Consider the following 23,958-nt stretch of genomic DNA (forward strand, 5'->3'; position numbering starts at 1 on the left):
GCATTGGATTGCGACTGCCGCGGTGACCCTGGTCCAGCTGGATCTTGCAGGCCCCACAAGCCCTTTTTGGGCGAGCGCAAGCCAGCAGTGACACCTCCTTGCGTCATTCAATAGCAACCGGGAAGGAAGATGCGCTGTTCAACCAGGCGCTGGGACACAGGCCCAGCTGCGACGGTCGCCCCGGTGGGCAAAGAATGATGCAGTGCTATGGGAATGGAACCCTTCTGGGTGTCTGTCCATGACAACCGGAATTTGGCTTGGAGGAAAGACACGGAACTGATGAAGATCTATCGTCAGGATTACAGGAATCACTGTGCACGGAGTACCGCGCACCTCCCCTTCCTCTCTTCCTCGGCGGGCAGCCTCTCTTCCCCCTGGTTTTTGTTTTGCATCGCGACTGTGCGACCAATGCCAGCCATCGGAGCCAACCGCCGGCATTCGATTGGCACTACTGCGGAGTTAGCTGTCCCAGAACGGCTCGGCCCACCCTCACTGGCGCCGTCAAGCTGCTAGCTAAGCTCAGGTAGTGCACGCTAGGACTAATAGGTGAAGTGGTTTGCACACTACTCGCTTCCCGTCGCCGTGCATGGGGACACCCCCGGCTACTCAGTTTCTTCTGGCCTTCATATGAAGGCCAGCCCGCTGCCGCGCCTGTCGTGCCGGAGGACCTGACCGTTTCCTGTCGATTTGGTGATCTGACAAGCCTGTTTCGGGACGCCAGGGCATCCGGGGCGACTGACGCCTCGACTCCAGACGCCCTCCCAACGCGGTCGGTCGACAGGACAAGAGAAGGACGAAAGCGCGAGGATACTCAGTTACCCCGAGAGTGATTCCGCCCCGCCGCCAGCATGAGCAGCAACAGCGACCAGGCGGCAAAGCCGTCGTCGCTGTCGGGTGAGTGCCGGCCATGACCCTATATGCCACGACGGGGTGCATCTCGTTGACTCGTCGCTCGCTGCAGGCATGGTCTCGACCCTCGTCCCGGTAGCGGTCGTCTCTGCCGTGTACATTTCCATCTTCCTGGTCCTGCGGCGGAGCCAGCGCCGCTACTATGCCCCCAGGACCTATCTCGGGAGCTTGCGGGAGAGGTACGGTAGACTTGGTCCCTCGCAACCCTCGCAATCCCCGCGACGTCTCATGGCATCGGCTTGCTAACACGGGCCTCCGGCCCCGGCCCCAGCGAGCGCTCGCCGCCCCTTCCCGGCGGCTTCTTCAACTGGGTCGGCAGCTTCTGGAAGATCCCCGACATCTACGCCCTGCAGCACCAGTCCCTCGACGCCTACCTCTATATCCGTTACCTGCGCACCGCCCTGATCCTTTGTGCAGTGGGCTGCTGCATCACCTGGCCCATCCTGTTCCCAGTTAACGCCACCGGCGGCGGCAACCAGACCCAGCTCGACATCCTGTCGTACGCCAACATCAATCAGGACACCCAGTACAACCGCTACTATGCCCACGCCTTCGTCTCGTGGCTGTACTTCGGCTTTGTCATGTACATGATCATGCGCGAGTGCATCTTCTTCATCAACCTGCGCCAGGCCTTCCTGCTGAGCCCCTTCTACGCCGACCGCATCTCGTCCCGCACCGTGCTGTTCACCTCTGTGCCCGCCCCCTACCTGGACGAGGCGAAGCTGCGCAAGGTCTTCGGCCCCGCGGTCAAGAACGTCTGGATCACCAGCGACACCAAGGAGCTCGACAAGCTGGTCGAGGACCGCGACAAGGCCGCCATGCGCCTCGAGAAGGCTGAGGTCAAGCTGATCAAGCTCGCGAACAAGGCCCGCCAGGAGGCCATCAAGAAGGGCGCCGCTGCCGACGAGGCCGACAAGGCCCCCATCGTGGGCGATGCCGAGTCCGGCAGCGTCGCCGCCCGCTGGGTGCCCAACAAGAAGCGTCCAACCCACCGCCTCGGGCCCCTGGGTCTGTGGGGCAAGAAGGTCGACACCATCAACTGGTGCCGCTCCGAGCTCGAGCGGCTCATCCCGGAGGTCGAAGCCGCCCAGGCGAAGTACCGCGCCGGCGGGTACAGGAAGGTCCCTGGTGTCTTCATCGAGTTCCGAACCCAAGCCGACGCCGAAGGTGCCTCCCAGATCCTCGCCCACCACCAGGGCCTGCACATGACTCCCAAGCACGTCGGCATCCGGCCGGGCGAGATTGTTTGGAAGTCGCTCGCCATCCCCTGGTGGCAGAAGGTGATTCGCCGCTACGCCGTGGTGGCATTCATCACTGCCATGATCCTTTTCTGGGCCATTCCGGTCGCCTTCGTTGGCGCCGTCAGCAACATCACCTATCTCTCGAGCTTCAGCTGGCTGCACTGGCTGGGCGATATCCCGCCCGTCATCATGGGCGTCGTGACCGGCCTGTTGCCATCAGTTCTTCTCTCGATTCTCATGGCGCTCGTGCCGATCGTCATGCGCCGTACGTTCCGACCGGCCCCCCTTTGCTTAACTTCATCCCGAGTCTTGGCTGACCACCTACAAAAATAGTGTGCGCGAAGCTGGCCGGCGAGCCGTCCCTCTCGAGGGTCGAGCTGTTCACGCAAAACGCCTACTTCGCCTTCCAGGTCGTCCAGGTCTTCCTGGTCGCCACCCTGGCGTCCTCGGCGACCGCCGTGGCCAAGCAGATCGTCGACAGCCCCATGAGCGCCCCGAGCATCCTGGCCAACAACCTGCCCAAGGCGTCCAACCTCTACATTGCCTATTTTATCGTTCAGGGACTGAGCATCTCGGTTTCGGTCCTGACCCAGGTCGTCGGTTTCGTCGTTTTCACACTGCTCTACAAGTTCCTTGCCAACACGCCCCGCGCGCTGTACACGAAGTGGTCCAACCTCAGCGCCATCTCGTGGGGCAGCACCTTGCCGGTTTACACTAACATCATCGTCGTCGGTATGTCAACTGTCAACACACCCCCTCTCCCTCCCCCCCCCCCCCAACCCCGCCCCCCCGGCTTAAAGGGGCTTGCTGACACGTACACAGCCATCACGTACTCGTGCATCGCCCCGCTGATGCTGGGCTGGGCCACCATAGCTATGGCTGGTTTTCACCTAGCTTATAAATATAACATTCTCTTCGTCACCGACACGAAGATCGACACGCGCGGCCTCATCTACCCGCGCGCCATCAAGCAGCTCTTCACGGGCCTGTACCTGGCCGAGGTGTGCATGATCGGCCTGTTCGGCGCGTCGGTCGCCCCGGGCCCGCTCGTGCTGATGGTCGCCTTCCTTGTGTTCACCGTGCTCTTCCACCTCTCGCTCAACAGCGCCCTCGACCCGCTGCTGTACAACCTGCCGCTGACCCTGCTCGCCGAGGAGGAGGAGTCTGCGCGGCTCCTCGACCCCGAGAAGAACGCCGCCGCGGCCGGCCCCGGCCCGAGCACCAGCAATAACAACAACGACGCCGTCGCCGACGGCGACAAGCCCGCGCAGTCCGCGTCCGAGGCGGACGGCGACGCCGCCGCCGCCGCCCACGCACGCGAGGAGGAGGCCCGCCAGGCCGCCAGCCGCGGCGGCCGCGGCGGCGGCAACGTGCTCACGCGCTTCCTCAAGCCGTGGCTCTACGCGGACTACGCGACGCTGCGGGCGCTGGTGCCGCGCGGCGCGGCGCTGGAGCCGTACGCGGCCGACGTCGCCGCCAACGCGTACCACCCGCCCGCGGTCACGTCGGCGGCGCCGCTGCTGTGGATCCCCGCCGACCCGGCCGGCGTCTCCAAGCAGGAGGTCGCCCACACCGCCCGCGTCATCCCCATCACCGACGAGGGCTGCGAGCTCGACGACAAGGGAAAGATCGTTTGGGACCGCGAGGGCGCGCGCCCGCCTGTGTGGGAGGAGAAGATTTATTACTAGGCGGTAATGGTGGTGTGCGAACGGGTGAGGAGTCGGGGGGGTGTGTTGTGGGCTGGGAATCTAAGGAGGCAGGTGGGTGTGCGGTGATCGTGGACGGGTTCCGGTGCCTGGAATGGATTTGCGTTTGATACCCGGGTTGAACAGGCTGACCAAGTTGGAATTACATATTATTAGCTTTTCTCGGCCGTTGCGGCTGTAATCTTGACTATATTATTTACTTCATGCCATGATATTTCAGTAGCCACAGGTTCCTCGATGTCTGTTTCGCCGGCCATCCAACGCGGCAAGGCCCAGACCAGGTTGGCACAAACAAACAAGCCAGACCAAAGAGACATGGCAGACGCCGGGTATAATACCATGCCGTGGGAGGAGAACACAACAGAGCAATCATTGGCGACTCGAATACAGTGTCTTATCATTTAATCATTTGATCTCGTAAACACCCCTTCGCAGTCGGTCTACAGAGACATCTATCCAGGTGTATTTCTGAGCTCCCAAGATCTATCGACGGTTTCCAGTATCCAAGGTCTATCGACGGCTTTCCAAAACATCAAGATATGGCACGGTTAGATGGCAAAACCTCTACTTCTGCTCCTTCTTTTCGGCAGCAGCGGGCGCAATCTGTGCGAGAGCGACCGCCTTGCCGGAGCCCGCAGGCTCGCCAGCGTCCGCGGGGCGGGGGGCATGGCCCTGGGTGCCCAGCCGGACGAACGGCAGGAAGAGGAAGCTGCCGGCGGCCAGGCCGATGGACACCTGGAACGCCTTGGCGTAGGGCACCATGGGGTCGGCCACGCCCTGCGGCGTCTCGGTCGACTGCGTGAAGACAGCCGTCGACACGCCCAGCGCGATGGCCGTCCCCAGCCTGAACAGCGTGTTGAAGATGCCGCCGGCCAGGGCCTGCTGGTGGGAGGGCAACGACTGCATCACGTACATCTATCAACAGGAAGGAGGGGTTGCCCGTCAGCGACGCTTTCGTGTAACATTGCCAAGAAAACGAGCTTGGGGCTGGGGCTGGGGCTGGCCTGGGCAGGGCTGGACCTACATTCGCCACGTTGAACTGGAAGTCAGCCCCGACAACGCCCAGAATCAGCGACGGGAAGATGAAGGCCCAGTACGGGCTGTCGGGCTGCATGAGCGCCAGCAGCACGTTCGATCCGACGTACGCCAGGCTTCCCATGACCAGGAGCAGCGTGTTGTTGATGCGGTGCAGGACCGCGCCGGCGATCGCGTTGTAGATCAGGCCGGCGACAACCTGCGGCAGCAGGTGTACGGCGACCAGGAGCGGCGTCAGGCCTTGGCGCTCCTGCATGAAGAACGACAGCCAAAATTGGGACGACGTGAACGCCATGAAGCCGGGGAGGCAGGACAGTATGATCTGCGGGAGTCAGTCAGCCAAACACAAACCCTTCCCAACACCACCCTCAACTCCAACCCCAACAACGCCGCTCAGCAAGCAAGCACAGCGCCAGACACGTACAAAGGTGAAATTGCGGTCCTTCCAGATGTGCGGCGGCATCAGCGGGTGCGGGTAGACGGTCTCCCAGCCGACAAACGCGGCGAGCAACACCACGCCAACGACGAGCATGGCAATGATGTGCGCCGTCTTCCAACCGTCCGTCGGGCCGAGCCTGCCCCACGCACCACGTTAGTATACCTTCTCCCCCCCTTTTCCCCGTCCACACCTTGCCCGCAACACAATTAATTACTCACGTTATCCCGGCCGTCAGCAGGCCGGTCCCCAGGATGGTCAGCGCGGTGCCGACGAAGTCGAACGTGCGCACGAACCGCGCCAGCCTCTCCCGGAACGGCTCGCCGGGCGGGTATGCCTCGACCTTGGGGATGGTCCAGAGGGCGCCGACGGCGAAGACGACCCAGAGGATGGCCATGAGGACGTAGGAGGCGCGCCAGTTGAGGACCATGGCGGCGACGCCGCTGATGACGCTGCCGAGGACGAAGCCGAGGGGGTTGCCGGCGCTGAAGGCGGAGAAGGCGAGGTTCTTGCGCTTGCTGGGCACGTCGTAGGCGGCGCCCATGATGCCGATGGCGGGGGGGACGACCATGGCGGCGCACAGGCCCAGCAGGCCGCACACGACGTCCATCCAGAAGGGGTTCTGCGCGAAGGCGACCAGCAGCGCGAACGCCGCGAACGACGCCATCCCCGCCACGAACTGCGCCCGCCGCCCCAGCAGGTCGGCCGACTGGCCCAGCCCGAGCTGGAACGCGCCCGCCGTCAGCGACGTCGACGCCGTGATCCAGCTGATCTCCCCCTGCGTCATGCCCAGGTCGCGGCCGATGGAGGCGGTCAGGATGGCGGAGGCGCCGAGGAAGAAGGACGAGGTAGCTGTCGCGGTCGTGGCCTGGAAGACGAAAAGGCACTCCTGCAGCGTCGAGGTGAAGCAGGCCGGGCGCGCGCCGAAGGACTGCGAGCGCGGGCCCCCTTGGGAGATGCGGCGGTGTGATTCCGGGTCCGATTCGGGGTCCGAGTTGTGATCCCGGCTCTGGTCCGGGTCGGGCCGCCGCTGCTGCTGCTGCTGCTGTTGCTGCGGCCCTGGTGCGGCCGGAAGGGGCGCGATTGTCCCCATGGATGTCGATGCCGAGTCGGATTCGGCTCCGGAGACGGCCGGTGTCACGGCCTCCTTGGAGAGGGACAGGTCGTCCGCCGTTGCCATGGCTGGATTGTGGAAATGGTTCCAGGCTGAGCAAAAAGAGAGAAAAAAAAATCTCGGAATCCGAGAGAGGAAATCTGTCTTTTTGTCCTCTTCCTTCGATGACGCTTATGGTGGGTTATCCGAATCCCGCTGTGCTCATGTAATCCATCATCCTTCATGTTCACTAAGAGCGAGGTTAAGCCGGTGGCGCGGCGAGCCACCGAACCGGCTCGGAATTAAGCGGCTCTCATCTCGGAACTAACTACTGTGTCCTGTACATACATGTTCTGATTACAAACCTATGGATTTAGGTGCTGACCTCCCGCATTTTGGAGGATTGGATGACAAACAAGGAGTCAGCTCGTAGTAAACCGATGTTGATGCTGTGGTTGTTGCTCCTTTTTGCCGAGTTCCAACTGTTCGTTAATTTTCAGAGGACGCCACAGCAACTGGGCGGCAGCCGTTCGGGCTTTTTTGCCAACTGCCTTACACAGTAGGCACGTTAACGCCAGTTAACTTTTCCGCGCCTGGCAACACAACAGCACTACCACACCAGGGCAGTTTTCCATACCTACCCTGACCTGACAGGGCACTACCTACCAAGTGGAGTTAGTTAGCGGAGACGGGCCCCTGGCAGCCACCCCCAGATAAGGCCCGGACCAGGCCGCCTCCCCACGCGCGAGTCACGAGAACACTGTCCCGAAGTGAACCCCTTGCCTCAGATCGCTTCCTTGTTCGTTCGTTTGCAGACACCGAGCGGCCCTGCACAGCCCAAGGCTGCAGCCAACGATGGCTCGCGCTGAGGCTCGGAGGCGCCCAATGGCGGCCCTGCACCCGCGCGACCCCTTGCCCTTCTCAGTTATGTGTTGTCAACAGTTTGGGTGCCAGATGGGGGGCTGCCCAACGCAGATGCGGATGTCCATGGTATAAGATGTGCTCTTGAGACGTTCGAGGGCGGAGGAGGAGTGTCGTCTGCTTGTCTTCTTGAAAAGTCTGGCCCTCTTCCGCCGCCGTGCCTCTTCAATGGGTTGAGCCTTGAATCTGTCTGAAGTGACTTGTGATTCCCCATCAATAACAACAGCCCGTGTAAGTACTTGCCTGAACAGCCCTCTCACTCTCTCCCCACGTGCTGACCTCTCAGCCTCAGCCTGCCCGCCAGAACTCATCATGTCTCTCCCTGCCGACTCTCCCACCTCGGGCAGCCTCAGCCCCGACCAGGCCCGGGACTACTCCTTCCCTGCCCAGCACAGCCGGTCCAGCAGCGTCCAGTCGTCCACTTCGGACTATGAGCTCGCCACGGCGGGCAAAGAAGTCAGGTTCCCGGACATTGTCCGCCGTGATATGGAGTTCTTCATGGCGAGGCTGACCAAGACCACCTCCAACGAGTCGACCTCGTCGACCGTGCTGAGATGAGCGGACCACACTGCTCCCGGTACCTAAATGCCAGCAGCAGCAGCAGCAGCAGCAGGAGCAGCAATAGCATCAAACACACACACACACTGAGAGGAAGCATGGCGGCCGCGGCCTGGAAGGAGGATATACCCCGAGATTGTTTCGCATCTGTGACGACTGATGATGACCCGCTTTCCTTCCCGTCTGGTCTGGTGGTTTGGTGTTGGGGGCTGTATCAGTGTATCATCAATACGGAACAGGCAAGATTGTCAGCATCGGTTGGTGTGTACGGAGTATTTGAACAGGCAAACAAGCGAACAAAGAAGGACTTGAACTCAAACAGGCGCTGGGCTCGACCAAGGCCTCGACAGTGACCCACAGAAGATGCCCAACACGTCCCTTCCTTGGCCCAGCCTGCCCAAACGCATACCTACTTCTCCCCCATCCGCTAGTGTGGCATGTCCCGAGGCGTCGGCCAGTTGTTATGTCTCCTGTCCTCCCCCCACGATCACAGAAGGACGGACACAGCCACTTGAAGACGACCCACACCCACCCCCAGACAAAAGCAGGAAAACAGCACGAGCAACGTCGCACAACGTCAACGCCGCTGGATCGTGCCAAGGCCAGCAAGGCAATTCAGCTTTGTCCGACCACACTTCCCCCTCCGTGGGCCCGTGCCCGGGTACTTCCCTTCTTTCTCTTCTCGGACTGACTACTCCTAACCCACCTGTGATGCAACAGCCCCATACACTCTAGCCACGCCCCCCTCTCCTCGACCACCTTTTTCAGCCTTGAACAGTGAAACGGCAGACAAGGTAGGGAGGCAACGAAGAACAACGATTCCTCGGAAGGCGAAGAAGAGGGAAGAGAGTGAGGAGTGGGAAGAGCATAGAGTACCACACCGAACAAGCCATTTGCACAGCATCAACCGCTTCACCCTGGCCATTTAGTCCATCTAGCCATCGACACGCACAGCAACTTGCAACCAAGTAAGGAGCTCCAAAATACATAGAAAACTTGGCGCAAAATAGGTAGGTATCAAATATTGTAGTACCTGTAGTAGGTAGTCGCAGGACGCAACAGTAGGTAGTGAAGTACTAGGGAGCAACCATACACACTCGAATCAGAAACAAACGACAAGCTACAAAACAACCCGCGCCCTCAACAAACCCCCCTCCCTCCCCCTTCCCCGGCCCCAACCCCTTTACATGTCGTCAACAAAAAAAACCGCCGCGCCCCGTCCAGCCTGCCCGCGTGCCTCCTGCCAGGCTATGCACGGAAGAGAGCCCGCAACACCCAAGAACCAAAAAGAGAAAAAAATAAGAGAGAGAAACATTGACTACCAGTACGTACTACCGGCGAACGGGAGAACCGTACACATACTACTCCCAACTGCCAACTCAAAAAACTCGACCATAAACTGTGTGTGTGGCCTCGCGAGTGCGCCGTGAAGCGCCTCGCCATTCATAAATACCTAGCCCAGCGCGATTCAACCATCCCCATTCTTCAGAAGTTCTTTCCATCCGTTCCTCCACCACCACCCATCATTCATTCTGTCTGCGATACCTACATGAGATTTTCTTCACTCTAGCTTAGCACGCATTTCAAATGGGCCTACCAACTTCCTAATCTCCCCTTCCCCATTTCCCCCCCTTCCAAAACACACACACGCAGACACCTCTCTCAACAGGTGCTCTCTGAATGGTAACGTAGGCAGGGCAATCGACCAAAGCAAGAATGAAAGAAAAAGAAGAAGCCGAACCTTCCAAGTTTCACAACATCCCTCCTTCGCCCTTCGCCCCAAAGCCCTGTCAACCGAGTTCCCCACCCCAACCAACCAACAACTCCCCTCCCTACTTAGTAACAACTCCCCTCCCTACCTAGTAGCAACTCCCCTCGTTACCTAGTAAGAATACCCCCCGACATGCTGCACCTGCACGCCCACGGGCACGGGCACCCCGCCGCCGACCTGCTGCTGCACGCCGCCGCCGCCGCCGACCTGCGGGACCACCGTCCACACGTCCGACATGCCGCCCCAGAAGAGGTTGCCGGTGTCGGGCGGCCCCATCATGTCGGCGCCGTGGGCGAACTGGTCGACGCCGCCGGGCACCTGGGCCCACGGCAGCGACTGGTTCTGCTCGAGGTACTCGGCCACGTCGCCCTGCGCGTACGCCGGCAAGATGGGCATGACGCTGGCGCCCGCGCTCGCGGCCGGGTGCGCTTGCTGCTGCTGTTGCTGTTGCTGCTGCTGCTGCTGCTGCATCTGTGGGGACGGCATGGTGTCGGAGGATTGCGAGGGGGAGTGCTGTTGGTGTTGTTGTTGTTGTTGTTGTTGAGGTTGCTGTTGTTGCTGGAAGCGCCAGAGGGTGGAGGCCGCCGCCTCGGCCGCCGCCTCGGAGGCGGAGTCGGGATGGCTTGGGTGCGGCGGGGCGCTGTTGATAGGCGTGAAGGACAGGGACGTGGACCGCGGCGTCTTGGCGTGGTCGGTCGGGTGGCTGCTGTCGGGCCCGCCGACGGAGGACCCCGGCTCGGCGGTGCTGTCGCGCGAGGAGCTCTTCTCTTCGTCCCCGGCCAGGATCTCGCCGTTGTTGACCACCTTGAAGGCCTGCTGCTTCCACTCCTCGAGCCCGCCGCCGCCCATGCGCAAGCTGAGCCTCCCTTCGCCCGTGGTGCTGGCGGGAGGTCGCCGGCCGATGTGCCTCTCGTAGTCCTGCTTCACCGTGTCGTAGTAGCACGCCATCTCGCGGAAGTAGGTGACGTACGTCTCGGCCAGCTTGAGCCAGACGGACATGTGCGTCAGCATCTTGTACGTCAGTCCCGTCGGGCCGTGCTTGGTCACGTCCAACTCTCCAGCAGCCAGTTCCTGCTTCGGAAGCATATGGCCTTTGGTGTCGATGTGCGGGAAGTGCACCGCATAGATGCCCACGAACGCGGCGGTCCAGACGGCAAAGAGCACGAGCGACGACATGGGCAGCTTGTCGCGGCATATCTCGGTGAGATCGACGATCTCCCTGGCGGCGAGGAAGATCTGCTCGGCGCTGTCTTCCCAAAACCCCGGCGGCTCCTGACCGGCCGGGAACGTGGGCTCGTCGAGAGGGCCGACCGGCTTGTCGCAGAGGATAGGAATGAAGGGTATGTATTCCCGGTGGAGCATGATCCTGCACACGGCGCCGAGCATGTGCAGCGACACGTACACGCTGCTCGCCTGGTGGTTCTCGTGCTTGTAGTAGTTGCTGTCCGACCACCTGAAGTGGTCCGGTAGATCTGCGTAGAACGCCTCCAGCTTCTCGCGCAGCTGGTAAAAGGTCGACTGGGGCGACCATGGAGGGTGCTGCTCCGTGAAGCGGCCGCCCGCGAAGCTCCACTTGGAAATCTCACCCCAAAGGTCGACAAGACGGACGAAGCGGCCGAGAACACTATCGGAAACGCGGCGACCAGCTCCTTCCCCGGGCAGCGGCTTCAGGAAACCCGTGTACACCTCCTCCGAGAGGTCGAACGAGACTTCGGAGCATGGCAGTTGGATCCGCAAATCCTCGGACCGGATGGTCGAGACCCGGTCCTTGCCGCAGCCCAGCAGACGGTCCAGGATCAGACAGCTGAACATGGTGCGTCTCCTTATCTCTTTGGCGATCAGCCGCTGTCCTGGTGGCATGGTCTGCGGGGCCGGCTTGATGGGCCGTGGCCGGAAGACCTTGCCGGTCTCTCTGTCGCCGTCGCCCAGCCCCAATGCCTGGGCCATCCGGATGGCGACTCCCACGTACATCCAGGCTGCCATCCCTCCGACCCTGGGCCGAGCCTGGCTCCACTCGTAGAGGCCCAACATCAGGAACGCTTGCACCCTCTCCACCGAGGCCACCGTCATGCTCGTCCGCAGGCCGCCCAGGGCCTTAGTAAGGACATCGGCGTAGTACTCGGACGCGCTCGAGGCATCCGAAGCGGGGCCAGCCGGCCGGGCCTTGGGCGCACCCGACGTGGTGGGAGTGTTCTTCGGGGCTGTGATGTAGGAAACTAGCGTGCTGTGGAACCGTGCGGTCAGCGTCAGGATGCCGAGCAGTACCAGGTTGATCTCGGGCGAGGTGTCGGAGGGCTTCGCCCTGAACCTGCTGCCGAGCTTCTCCTTCAGGGTAGCCAGGTGTAGGAACGGCAGCTCGGTGGCGAAGTGCAGCCGGTAGATGTCGAACAGCTGGCTCCAGACCGTCTCGGTCAGGTACGGGGCCGAGAGCACGTCCTCGGCGACGACGGCAGGCGAAACGGCGCCCTCCATCTTGACGATGTCTTCGATCCTCCGCAGACGCTTCCGCTCCGAGCCCTGCTCCATCTTGATTCCGGCGGGCGGCTCGGACCGCTTCGGCGGGGCCGGGGTGACCTCCGGGTACGTGCATTCCTTGCCATTGCGGATACACGTCTCGCAGGGCTGGTCGCCGCCGGTGTTGTTGCACTTGATCTTGGATTTCCGGCAGCGTTGGCACGCGATGCTGGACCTCAAGGGGGTCCGCTTGATCCCCTTCTTTGGGTCGACAGCGCCAGGGCTTCCGGGGCTGCCCGCCATCATTGGAACCTGGCCGGGAGACCGGCTGTCATCGTCGGCGGCAGCAGTTACGGGTGCTGTGTAGCCCTGGTTGCGGACCGCCCCGGCGGCGGCGGGCCGCGGCGGACTGTGCGGCAGCGGTTGGCGTATGTTGGGCAACCGGTCGGGGGGCGGGCGGTGACAGGGCGGTGCAGACGGCTCTGCCGGCTCGATGGGCGCATCGGGCGCCGGCGCGGCGAAGGCGTCGTGGTACTTCCGCTTCGGAGTGGGCTGCAGTTGCGGCTGCTGCTGCTGCTGCTGGTTGTGGTGGTGGGCGAAGGTGGGCGTTGCCGCAGGCGCATCGGCGTCGGGCGGCTCGTCGGGAGAGAGGATGGACTGGATGCGCAGTTGGGAAGCAATCGTGACGGCGGGTTGGGTCTCGCGAAGGGACCCCCTTGACGCAAACACGGATAAAAAAGAACAAGGCCTTCCCTGGCCACACTGTAACCGTACAACAGGCGGCTGCAAGGACCGCTCGGAGGGGTGGCGAGGCGGGCACGGGAGGGGGGAGGGCCGAGACTCGACGTTCGGTCGGGGGTGCCGGGCGGACCGCGAGCGAGCCGACTAAATACGCACACTCAGGACGACGCTACCGTTGAGATCGATCGCCTTGCGGCAGTCGCGGCGGGAAGCAGGGTCAAGGTCAGGGGCAGCACAAGCGGAACAGGGCAAGGACCTCGGCGGCGGTCGAGAGCGTGGTCGACAGACGGACACCAAGGTCGCTGGTTCGGGACCAGGCAGCAGAGCTCTGGCAGGGGCAGAAGGGCGGCTTGCACAACCTCAGGCGGCGTGGGACAGCATCCACCAACGGTGCAAGTATCCGCACGCGCGGGCAGCCGGACGAGTGAGCAGGCGCAGGATGCGAGGATGCGCCTATCCGGGTGAGGCCAGTGTGACGCCGAAACGTTGCTGGCAATGCTTCTCAGAATGCGCGACGGGAGCGGGGAATGCGGAAGCTTGCTGATGTCGAGAGGCTGGTGGAAGATGGCAGGAGCAAGCGATGGAGCCAGGGGGGATGGGCACAGGATAACAGCAGAAAGCCGTTTTGGCGGACGGGGTCGATGGAGCAGGAATGGTAAGCTAACTCAGGTGGTGTAGTTAGCGGTGCAGCGGTGCAAGCAATCAGGGAGGGACCCGAGTCGGTCGGCGGGAACAAGCCGAAGACGGGATGGCGGGTTGCGGGTTGCGGGTTGCGAACTGCGGGTTGCAGGCTCGCACGCGCGGTTTCTGAGTGCGTCGCTCGGTACTCCGGAGCGTGGTGTCGGCAACGTCGGGCAGGGTCAAGCAGGTTCGTGTCGAGCCGGGGTCTGGATGCTGGATTATTTAAGCTAGGGTCATTCCAGGTCCCATGATGCCGACCACCATGTCTGGTTCAACGATGGAGACGGGCAATGCGATGAAGTACGGAGTAAGTCAAGACGTGGCGCCTTGCGGGCTTTTGGCATTTTTTGAGCCCCTCCACCAAACTCGATAATAACAATAACCTCGCCAGACGCGGAGCTCAAGCACGTACTCAGCGGCAAAACGAAGCGGGCGGCCTGTTCGCTGCTAACTACCACCTGAGTTAGCGCAGGGAGCGCTGGGCGGCGGGCCCTGCTCAGTGCTTGGCTCCTTCCCACTTCATTCCCGGACACGGCTCGGACAGTGTCACCGTGCCTTCTTGGCCTCCCAACTCCACCTTGCACCTTCCATGGCGAGTGGTCCTCTGCTCTTTCCGTCGGTCAAAACCCAGAGACCGCGTGGTTTCAGCGGAATTTCCACCCGGGATATGCTGAGTTTGAAACTTGGCTGCTCGCTCTGCGATGCCGTGGGAAAATGCGAATACAACAAGGCGTGGCGACGAATGCCGACGGCTGCTTCATCTGGCACGTCTTGCTCACCAAAAGCTCCCGTGGCCCTCGGGAAGGGTGCTGTGCACCGGCCGCTTGGCGCCCGGACGCCAAAAGCACCACCCCGCTCCCGCTTGAAACATCCCGTGCATCCCGTCTCCAGGTTACCACCATACACAGTACTCCGTACTGCATCATTGCACGGAGGACCAACAAAACTCGAGCTGCGGAGCAATAACTCGTGGGGGAAGTGCACGGAATGCAAACACTCATGTACTACGGTATATTCTTCATTCATACTGCAAGCAGTGTTGGGTGAAGTGGCCTGGCCCTGGCGATGCATGTTTTTGATCGACTGCACAGGACTGCCGTAAACATCCTCTCATCAGGCACGGCGGGATCCCCAGCCCTGCCGATCCCCCAATGCTTGCTCAGCATGACTAGGGTGTTCACTTGTCGGTAATGAAAGTTACGAAATATGTATTTCGTGCATACACTAACTGACCTACCACCTTCCGCAGGAGTGTGCGAGCATATTGACACTCCCGGAGCCGGCAACGAGTACGACGAGCGAGGTAGGCAACTGAGGTAGGTACCTGAGGTCCTGTACGTCTGCAGTGCAACTCCAGCGGGTGGCCGAGCGTGGAGATCGTGAGAGTGTATTATACAGCAGGCCGGCAAGGCGAGCCGCGGAACATCGACCCTGCCTGTGGGCAAAAGGAGGCATCCGCCGCAGCCCGGAACCGAGGCCGTCGAACAGGTGTGGATGGCCAAGGGGAAGAAGTTGGTGGCGTGCGATGAGTCGTTTTTCAAAAGACCACCTTCTTGGCATTCCGCCGTTCCAGGCTTCCAGCTTGCCCGGGAAGCCTCCCTGTTCGCTGGTTCGGAATGCTGGGGTCAGATTGCCGGAACTGAACAGCTTGGGTGGGGGTGCCTCGAGTTGGTGGGACACCAGGGCTGCTTGGGGGCCGGCAAATGCTAGAGTGGCCCGACGCAGGTGCATGGGAGCCGAATCGGGATCGCCTTGCAGCCACTCGCCGGTGAACTGCATCTCTGATTCGATCCGATGCGGCCGGACGCCGGGCTTCCTTGATACAGCGTTCAGGTTGTGCAACAAAATTTCAATGCCGACCGATTGTTGACAGAAGCTGACGGGCTCGAATCGCCTCTCTACAGACCTTATGAAGGGAGTATGGAACGTTAATGTACGGATCCGTAATGTGCGTCATTCTGCCGCATACAAGCTCTGGATCTGAGAAGGTTGGCGGGACTCCCTCTCGGGAGCAGGATGGAGGTCTCGGCACGCGGCGCATGTGGCTCCCTCGACCACCCACAACGTGAGAATGGCCAGGCTGGATCACCGAGGCGCGCGGTGCAGGGCCTTTCCGACCTCTTCCTGGACATTCGGGGTGTCTGTGCCCAACGTCATGGGCACTGTACGTACCGCGGTGTCTACGCTGCTCGGAGGCGACGACGCACACAGCAACTGCGCAGTACAGCCCAGCTGCAGCCGTCTCACGGTCGATCTTCGAGGGTGAAATAACTACCTTACCTAAGGTACTTTTGTGCAGCATCTACCCGTGACACGACACGGCACAGCGCGGCTTAGCGGCCCAGAAGAACCCGAACGCTGTGGATGCTTGCGAGCAAGATTGTGTGTGAGCTTGTTGTCTCCCCGGCACAGTGCAGACAGCATGCCTCATCGTACATAACCAGATCTCATCCGTAGGTACCTAGTGAAGGAGTGCTGCAAGGGCCACGTGAGGCCCGGCGGCCCTGCCTGCCCTGCATCTGTGATCGCGGACCTAGAGATGGCGCACCGGACCGAGGCGGACGCCCGGCAAGCGCTCGTGGCCGTCCGAGCCCGGCCAGGGACCCAACCGCCCCCGAAATGACACATATCTTCCAGTCTTTTCATTTCCTTTTTCCCATCTTTTTTTTTTTTTTTATTGAAACAAACCCCTAGTGCAAACGGACAGTAGTGAGCCTCAGGCCGGTGGGTGTCGCCAATGTAACCTTAAGGTATCGTTGTGTTGCGGGCTCATTTATGGTTGGCGTGCTTCTACTTTCCGGAAGAAACATTGGAATCGAGCAAGCTGCCTGCGAATGATAAACTTAGCGCTGACGAGAGGCCTGACTGCAAGCGCTCGCCATCCCTCTGAAGGTGGTGCTGGATGCACCTTCCAAGCTTGTCTTGCGGGCACACCCAATGACGTCGCTCCTGACCGAAGGCTCGAGAGAGGCCTCATGCATGCTCCACACACGAGGCATCTTTAAGCGCCTGGGACCGCGGGGCCGGGTGCTGGGCAGGTTGGCAGTTGCTATTTTGAACAACCTGGGACAGTGACCCCGCCTTCTGGGATCAATTGTCATTGCGAAATCCCGATCTTTCCAGGGGAGTTTCTGAGCTTGGGGCATTCTCGACCATCACATCGAAACGTGTGCGAGTCGAGCTCCTGTTCTTCGTCCATCAACACCCCGCATCGCGGCAATTCTGCAGGTCGCGCTAGGGTCTGGAGCGATCAACGACTCCTTCAATTTGCAGTCCAGGGGCCCAGGCGCCGTCTACTCTGGATCGCATTGAACAGGAAACAATGGCGTCGGGACACAATGTGAGTTCGTCGCTCGCAGGGCCGACATGCGGAGCATTAACAGCTGGCACCTGCGCAGGATCCGAAGCTGCTGTACGCCATCAACGGCGTGTCCGCCTATCACATCGCCAATGGCAAGGAGCAGCCCCTCACGCCTGCCGGGCCACAGACCTTGTCTCTCCTCATGGTCCCGACGACATCGGTCTTCGCCGACCCCGCAATCGACCCCGATGCTGCTTCCGCGGAGCAGGACTTCTACCTGCACCTCCACCTACCGCCTGAGCTCGATCTGCCACTCCCGGCCACCACACAGATCTACCACCAGCCGCCGACCAGCTATTTGATTCCGCGATGGGACCTAGGTCCGGACAGCGGCGCCTTCACCAGGATCGAATTCCCCTCCGTCAAGAGCCGCGAGGGGGTCCAGGAGGATGTAGATACGTTCGAGACGATCCTCGCGCAATGCACCGCGTTCCTCGAGCGGGCGCCACCGCCAAAGATCCGGAAGGGCGAGAAGAGCAGCGCGTCCAAGGCGGCAGATGCGGCGGGGAACGCATTGCCTGCGTATAACCCGGCCGACTTCAAGCCTGGCGAGGGATACGTGCGCGGGAGCCACAGCGGCGTCACGCCCGGCCAGATCGTGCTGGTCGACGAGGAGGATGGAAGCGTGATCGGAGAGCTGGCCGACGGCTTCCAGGTCGTCGAGGACAGCAAGTTGAAGCCGGGGTCAAAAGGTGGGTCTGCCGCGAACCCTTTCTCCAAGCATTCAATGTCTAACCCGTAGTCAGACCCGGTCGAGATCACTCTCCCACCCGAAGGCGGCCAGAAGATCAACGTCGCGCCGATATCACCGGAGCTGTACGAGGCAGAGCTGCACCCCGCTTACAAGAACTCGTTCCTGGTGTCCAACGCGTCAGCCGCCTCCCGCTTTATCATCACCGGCTCCGACATGCTCTCCAAGCTGCTCCAGAACCAGGCCGAGAACTACACCAAGAAAGCGCGGCCCAGCGCCATGCCCTTGACCTTCAAGCCGGCCACGCGCGAGCACATCCGGCGCATCAGCACCTTCACGGGCAGCGCCGCCACGCTGTCGGCCAAGACGGTCGGGCAGATCACCAAGGTGGCGCAGAACTTCGGCGCGTCGCTCGGCGGCCACAGCGGCACGCGCAAGGGCTACGACAAGGACGGCAAGCCGCTGAGCTCGTACAAGCCGGGCCTGCTCAACAAGAGCATGATGGCCTTCTCGACCGTCATGGACGGCGTCGAGAAGGCCGGGCGCAACCTGCTGGCCTCGACCTCGTATGCCGCCACCACCGTCGTCGCCCACAAGTGGGGGCCCGAGGCCGGCGAGCTGACCCGCAGCCTTGCAGGCGGCGTCAAGAATGTCGGGCTGGTCTACATCGACGTGACGGGTGTTTCGCGCCGGGCGATCCTGAAGAGCGTCGCCAAGGGCATGGTGGTCGGGCACACGGCGACCGGAGACAATATCATTGTCGGCGGAGGGGATGGCGGACTGGCGGTGGTGGACGAGGCGGCGCGGTCTGCGAGTGGCAGGAGCGTCGCGGAAGGGAAAAAACCAGCAGGCTCGGGAGATGGGAAGTTCAAGTAGATGGCATTGTGTGTGTGTGATAAAGGCGGATTTTGTCTTGGATTTCGTGCTTGGTAGTCTTAGGCGTTCTGGATCGGGTGGAACTTGGTTTCTACAGTGCGTAGTGAAGGGATCTTCAGGGGGATTTTCTGCGAATATCGAGTCGACCGTGGCACAACAGTTGGCCACTGGGTAACCCAGCGTTAATTGACAACCTTCACGTGACCGTGCTCCCTGCCCGACTTTGGGAGCGCGTCGGAACTGCGAGTCAGCGCGTCAACTCAATTCCAGGTTCACACCCCACCTTCCCACCTTGCCGGGTCTACTGGAGGCATTGACGACTGCGAGGGCCCGGGCCACCATTGACGCTCGACTTGCAATGGGACTGCGTTTTTCCTGGGACCGCACATTCTCGACGGGGAACCGGCCGGATGGGCACTGTACTCCTTGAACACCTCATTTACTCCCAGCTGCCCGATGTGCTGCCGGTTTGAGCTGTTCGGTACCCTGATCCTCTTCCTCCAAGCACTGAGCGACCGCCGCGCCCGAAGGCGAGCTGCCCGTCTGGAACAGGCGACAAAGGACTAGCTCGAGGCCGCCCTCTCTCAATATCGTTAACAGCCACCCACCACGGATCACACCTTAACGACCGCACCGAACTAAACCAAACCAACCCGCAACCATGCTGCAGGAAATCCTCCTGTCCCTCTCCGGCCACCCCTCCCCACTCCTCCGCTCCGCCGCCTCCTCACCCTCCCCTCACGACGACAACCCCATTTCAGCCACCATCTCCCCGCCCGAACGCGCCCTCCTGCAGTCTCTCGCCCGCCTCAGCGACCTGCACGTGTCGCTGCAGGCCGCCGCCGCCCACCTCGCCGCGTCCCACCCGTCCGTCATCTGCCGCGCCGTCGCCGCGGCCATCGACGCCCGCCACCTGGCCGCCTTCCGCCGCAAGGTGCTCGACGTCGAGGCCACGGTCCTGCGCCGCGACGCGGCGCTCGTCGGCGCGTACAACGTCGTGCCGCTGACCGCCGTGGTGGCCGAGTTTGACGGCTGGGGAAGGCGGTTGGAGTGGCTTGCCGGCGTGGTGAGGGCTATGGGTGATGGGAAGTCGAATGGCCCCCGGGGCGGCTGGTGTACCGGGGCGGCGATGGTGGACTTCTTGAGGGCGGAGTTGAGGACCGGGTATAGCGATGTGGAGGAGGCGGCGAGGAGTTTGGGCGCTGTCGCGGAGGCCGCGTGGGTGAAGCAGGTTTCGGCGTGGGTGTTGTATGGGCGGGTGCCGGAGTTTGGTCAGGGGGATTTCTTCGTTGCGCGCAGAGGGACGGGAGAGAGGGAGGAAGAAGGCCGAGGAGGGGCCTTGGCGGGTGACGCTGAGGCGGAGTTCGTGTGTGACAGTGCGTTGCTGCCGGAGTTTGTGACGCCCGCAACTGTCGCGTCGATGCTGTTCATTGGGAGATCGCTGAATCAGATCCGTGCTAAGAGCGCGGATGATTACAGTTTGAGAGGGAATGACCATCTGTCGACTCAGCTTGCCAAGTTGGCCGCGTTGAGGCATCCAATTGACTCGGCCACGTTTTCGAGGACGATTGCGGATATCAGGCAGTTTCTGTCGAGGACGACGCTGCAGCGACTGTTGCCTCTGAGCCGGGTCCTCGAGACGCTGCAACTGCTACGGGACTTCTTCCTGCTCCGCCGGGGAGAGTTCGCCATGGCCTTGACGCAACAGGCGGACGAGAAGATCAGGAGCCGGTGGAAGCGGGCCGAGAACCTTGCTTACGAGAAGCGGGATGGGCTCGCCAGCGCCACGGTCAAGGAAGGGGAGGTGGCTGCTGTCCTGGCCAGGACCTGGGCTGCCATGGGATCCATGCAAGGCGAGCACGCGGACGAGGACGAGGGCCTGGAGCTGGCCCGCGATCTCCTGCGGCTAACGCTGACCAAGTCGAAAGCGGCAACACCGGCGGCGCCTGGGACTGCCGACGGCGGCCTTAACTCTATCGCTCCTACGCCATTCCGAAATCTCCTCTTCTCGGTGCCTGTCACATTGACATTACAGATCCCTTCCCCCCTGGATCTCTTCCTCAGCCAGGCGGATCTACAAACGTACACGGCCATAAACTCCTACCTGCTTTCGCTCCGGCGAGCCCACATCCGGCTGACCGATCTGTGGAAAATTTCTGCCCTTCGGAGACACCACCCAGCGCCTCCTGGTCCGCCGTACGGAAGCACTCGGGGCGGCCGGGAAAAGGTGCACCTTTTCCGTCAGCGCCATGCCATACGCTCCAGCATCTTGCGCAACGCGTGGGCCACAGCAAGCGCCGCCATCTTCTTCCTCGGCGAATTTGAGGGCTACCTCCAAACGGAAGTCGTTGCAGGCCTTTCAGACGGCTTCCATCGCTGGCTAACAACTGGCGAGGACGAGCAGAGGCATGAGGACGAGGCGCACAAGAGGAGGAGTGCGTTCGCGGCTGAGGGCCCGGCCGCGTCAACGTGGAGACAGGACGAAGACGGCACCGCCGATGACGACGACATCTGGCTCGCAGAATCCAACGCCTCCGCCACCACCACAACCTCCTCTCCATCCCTGCCCGACGAACCGCCTTCTCACTCCTACCGCGACCCTCAAACCCTCGCCACCGCCCACCGCCGCTACCTCCGCGCCCTGGTCCACCGGCTGCTGCTCACCCAGCCGTCCTTCACCGACCCGCTGTACGAGCTGCTCGTGCAGATCGACCACCTCGTCGCGCTCGTGCACCGCCTGCAGTCGGTCTGGGCGGCCGCCGACCTCGAGGCCGACGCGGGCGTCGTCGACGCCTTCGTGGATCTCGAGCGCGAGGAGCGCGACGTGCAGCGGGAGATCCGCGGCGTGGAGGGGAGAGTGAGGCGCGGGATTGAAGGGCTCGTGGGCGAGCTGAGGCGGTTGGAGGGGAGCGGGGTTCTGTTGCATGGTCGGGAGGTCGAGGGTGATGGGGATGGTGGTGGTGCTGGTGGTGGTAGCGGTGGAGAGGAAGGCGATGACTGGGAGGGCGCGGGGGTGAGAGAGAGCGGCGAGTATGTGCCGAGACGGGTGGGCGGGGTGGACAGGTTGCTGATGAAGCTAGACTTTGGGAGTTGGTTTGGGAGGGGAGAGGGTGGTAATGATGGGTTAGACGAGGATGGCGAGCTTTGATGTTAGGGATTACTATTCGAGGTAGAATGGGCATTGGCGCGCGGATGGGATCATGAGCATGGTTATACCCCCTAAGCATGAATATTCATCTGTTTGCCGATAGTTGAATTAGTATACAAGCATCATGTGTCGTTCTGGAGTTCTCGTGTTTCTGTCAAGAACTCCTACCATCATCTCTTTTGCACAGGACCTCGCTCATCCGTCCTGGCCGGCGAGTGGATGGATGCCAACACCGTTCCTACCCTTCCAATACCGAAAATTACACAGTTCCTTACCCGTGATTGGCCCAGTTGAGTCAAAATTACACATTACCTTACCGTAACTGGCCCATTGAAGTTTGTCGCTGCCTAATCTGCGCCGCAGCAAGGACGCACTTGGCTAAGGATCTAATGGTCAAATGCTGGATCGCTTGCTGGGTCAGCTAGGTGATAAACAGGAACTGCTTGTGGTAGGTAGCGAGACACTTCGTCAACCCACCTGGACATTTGAGTCCGACGTGATCAGGAAGCTGCCGCGAAATCCGACCTGAACAATTCCACTGCCTCGGGTCCCCTGCTGAGATGCTGAGACGGGAGAGAAGACGGGCGTGTCAATAACAAGCTTGGGATAACCCCCGTTACGCATGGACGGGGAGGGTGTGGCCCAAAGCCAGACTTGGCACCATCACCATCTCGCAGCCCCGCTAACCATTTTGAGCACTGGTCGAGTTGTGACCGAATCTTGCGGTCATTCTGGACCCTGCCAGGTAAACAATGCACGGGAGCATCGATTCATCGCAGGTTTCCGTTGGTAGAGTATGCGATTTGAATTGCTTCGGTCTTTTTCCACTTCACACGAAACGAATTGTTTTTTGTCCATTCTGCGCCCAACAGCAACTGCCTGACAAAACGCGCAGCGGCTGTTGACAGTCGATTGGCTGCATTGACCGTGTTGCTGATTTGGACGGGCTGGGCGGGTCCCCTAGCCCCTCTTGGGCAGCGCCAAGCGCAGATCACCCGCTTTTATTGGACAACGTTCGCCTGCCTGGCTGCGCCCCGCCCCTCCTGGATGTTGGTTCTTTTGCACCCTCCCCCCCGGAACTGACTCTTGGTACGGACACCTCCCTCCTTCTCCATCGCCAGGTTGCCCACACCTCCCTGCTCGGTACACGCCCGCCCACGATTCGGTGTCCGGGTCGAGACCCAGCACCGAGCACCCGCCGGAACGCAGCTCTCTGATCTGAGTTGCGTCGCTGTTCGCCCCCTTGGGCTGCTCTTTCCTTCCGATTTCAACAATGTCCAGCACGAACGGCCATGCCGGCCTCCCCTACGGCGTTGCCACCATCCGACGACCCTTCCCGCCGCCGCACAATCCGCCTAACAAGCCAGCCACGACCCTTCCGCAACACGCACCCTCCTACCACCCATCGCAGACCTACCAGCCGCAGCAACAGCCGCCGAGCCAGTATCCCCATCACCTCTTCGGTCCTGCTCCTCCACAGCTCAGCAACGTCGGCAGTCTGCAAAATGCGAGTCGCCCGCCGCCCCCGGCCCTGCCTGGCCCGCGTCAGCGAGCCCAGGCTCCGCGTCAGATGCAGCAGCAGCAGACCCCTCCGCTCAGCTACCTCCAGCAGACGCTGAATCAACAGCCCCTGGGACAGCAGTCCATGCCGCCGCAGTCCATGTCGCAATCCATGTCGCAATCCATGCCGCCGCAGAGCCTGAACCCGCAGCCGATGAATGCCCAGCAGCTCAGCCAGCCCTCTCTCGGGCAGCAGTCTCTCGGGCAGTCGTCTCTCAGCCAGCAGCTCCAGCAGCCCATGAACCAGCCCCCCATGGCGCCGCCCATGACACAGTCCATGAGCCAGCAGTCCATGAGCCAGCCGTCAATGAGCCAGCAATCAATGAGCCAGCAGTCTATGAGCCAGCCGAGCCATACCCAGCAGGGTATCTCCCCGTCGGTGCAGCCGCTCCAGCAGAGCGACACGCCCATGCTGTCACAGCAGTCGACGCCCCATCCGCCTCCCCAGCCAACACTCCCTCCTGCCCCGTCACCGATGCCTCAGGTGTCCCAGGTGCCCCAGGTGCAAGCTCAGAAGGCCCAGCAGGTACCGCAAGTCCAGACGGTGCAACAAGGGCAGCCGGCTCAGGCCCAGCCCTCCTCGCGGCCTCCCGAGCCCGTCGAACCGGTGCAGGAAAACCACCAGGACGAGGACATGGAGGGGGCCAGCCATGACGAGTCGGGCGAGGGCGAAGTCTCTGTGGGGCACAAGGTGATTGAGAATTCGCCCTTCATCCCTCGCGAGCCAATGGGGCCTATGATGTCTGCGCCTCCGGAGGGCGGCAGCTTCCCGACGC

At 61.7% G+C, this 23,958-nt stretch overlaps 6 protein-coding genes across 6 annotated transcripts; 3 read left to right on the forward strand and 3 right to left on the reverse strand.

Moving 5' to 3' along the window:
- The first annotated feature begins 681 nt into the window (after positions 1-681).
- Positions 682-3,945, forward strand: THITE_2122491 (uncharacterized protein). The gene is made up of 5 exons (XM_003657049.1): positions 682-894; positions 962-1,088; positions 1,181-2,415; positions 2,484-2,882; positions 2,973-3,945. The coding sequence occupies exons 1-5, from the start codon at positions 849-851 to the stop codon at positions 3,836-3,838; spliced, it is 2,673 nt and encodes an 890-aa protein (XP_003657097.1). The 5' UTR covers positions 682-848; the 3' UTR covers positions 3,839-3,945.
- A 393-nt stretch (positions 3,946-4,338) lies between these two features.
- THITE_2122496 (uncharacterized protein) lies at positions 4,339-6,667 on the reverse strand. The gene is made up of 4 exons (XM_003657050.1): positions 5,549-6,667; positions 5,316-5,466; positions 4,881-5,213; positions 4,339-4,771 (listed from the first exon to the last, which is right to left on the reverse strand). Exons 1-4 carry the CDS (start codon positions 6,505-6,507, stop codon positions 4,421-4,423), a joined length of 1,794 nt encoding a protein of 597 aa, XP_003657098.1. The 5' UTR covers positions 6,508-6,667; the 3' UTR covers positions 4,339-4,420.
- Positions 6,668-7,775: 1,108 nt separating this feature from the next.
- THITE_2122499 (uncharacterized protein) lies at positions 7,776-8,421 on the reverse strand. Its single transcript, XM_003657051.1, has one exon. The coding sequence runs from the start codon at positions 7,997-7,999 to the stop codon at positions 7,838-7,840; it is 162 nt and encodes a 53-aa protein (XP_003657099.1). The 5' UTR covers positions 8,000-8,421; the 3' UTR covers positions 7,776-7,837.
- Positions 8,422-9,555: 1,134 nt separating this feature from the next.
- THITE_2122500 (uncharacterized protein) lies at positions 9,556-12,523 on the reverse strand. Its single transcript, XM_003657052.1, has one exon. The coding sequence runs from the start codon at positions 12,428-12,430 to the stop codon at positions 9,782-9,784; it is 2,649 nt and encodes an 882-aa protein (XP_003657100.1). The 5' UTR covers positions 12,431-12,523; the 3' UTR covers positions 9,556-9,781.
- Positions 12,524-16,577: 4,054 nt separating this feature from the next.
- THITE_2122502 (uncharacterized protein) lies at positions 16,578-18,729 on the forward strand. The gene is made up of 3 exons (XM_003657053.1): positions 16,578-16,886; positions 16,945-17,599; positions 17,654-18,729. Exons 1-3 carry the CDS (start codon positions 16,869-16,871, stop codon positions 18,472-18,474), a joined length of 1,494 nt encoding a protein of 497 aa, XP_003657101.1. The 5' UTR covers positions 16,578-16,868; the 3' UTR covers positions 18,475-18,729.
- A 1-nt stretch (position 18,730) lies between these two features.
- On the forward strand, positions 18,731-21,707 carry THITE_2122505 (uncharacterized protein). The gene has a single exon (XM_003657054.1). It carries the CDS (start codon positions 19,136-19,138, stop codon positions 21,620-21,622), a length of 2,487 nt encoding a protein of 828 aa, XP_003657102.1. The 5' UTR covers positions 18,731-19,135; the 3' UTR covers positions 21,623-21,707.
- The last annotated feature ends 2,251 nt before the right edge of the window (positions 21,708-23,958 follow it).

This window comes from Thermothielavioides terrestris, chromosome 5 (assembly GCF_000226115.1).
Source record: "Thermothielavioides terrestris NRRL 8126 chromosome 5, complete sequence".
Lineage (NCBI taxonomy): Eukaryota > Fungi > Ascomycota > Sordariomycetes > Sordariales > Chaetomiaceae > Thermothielavioides > Thermothielavioides terrestris.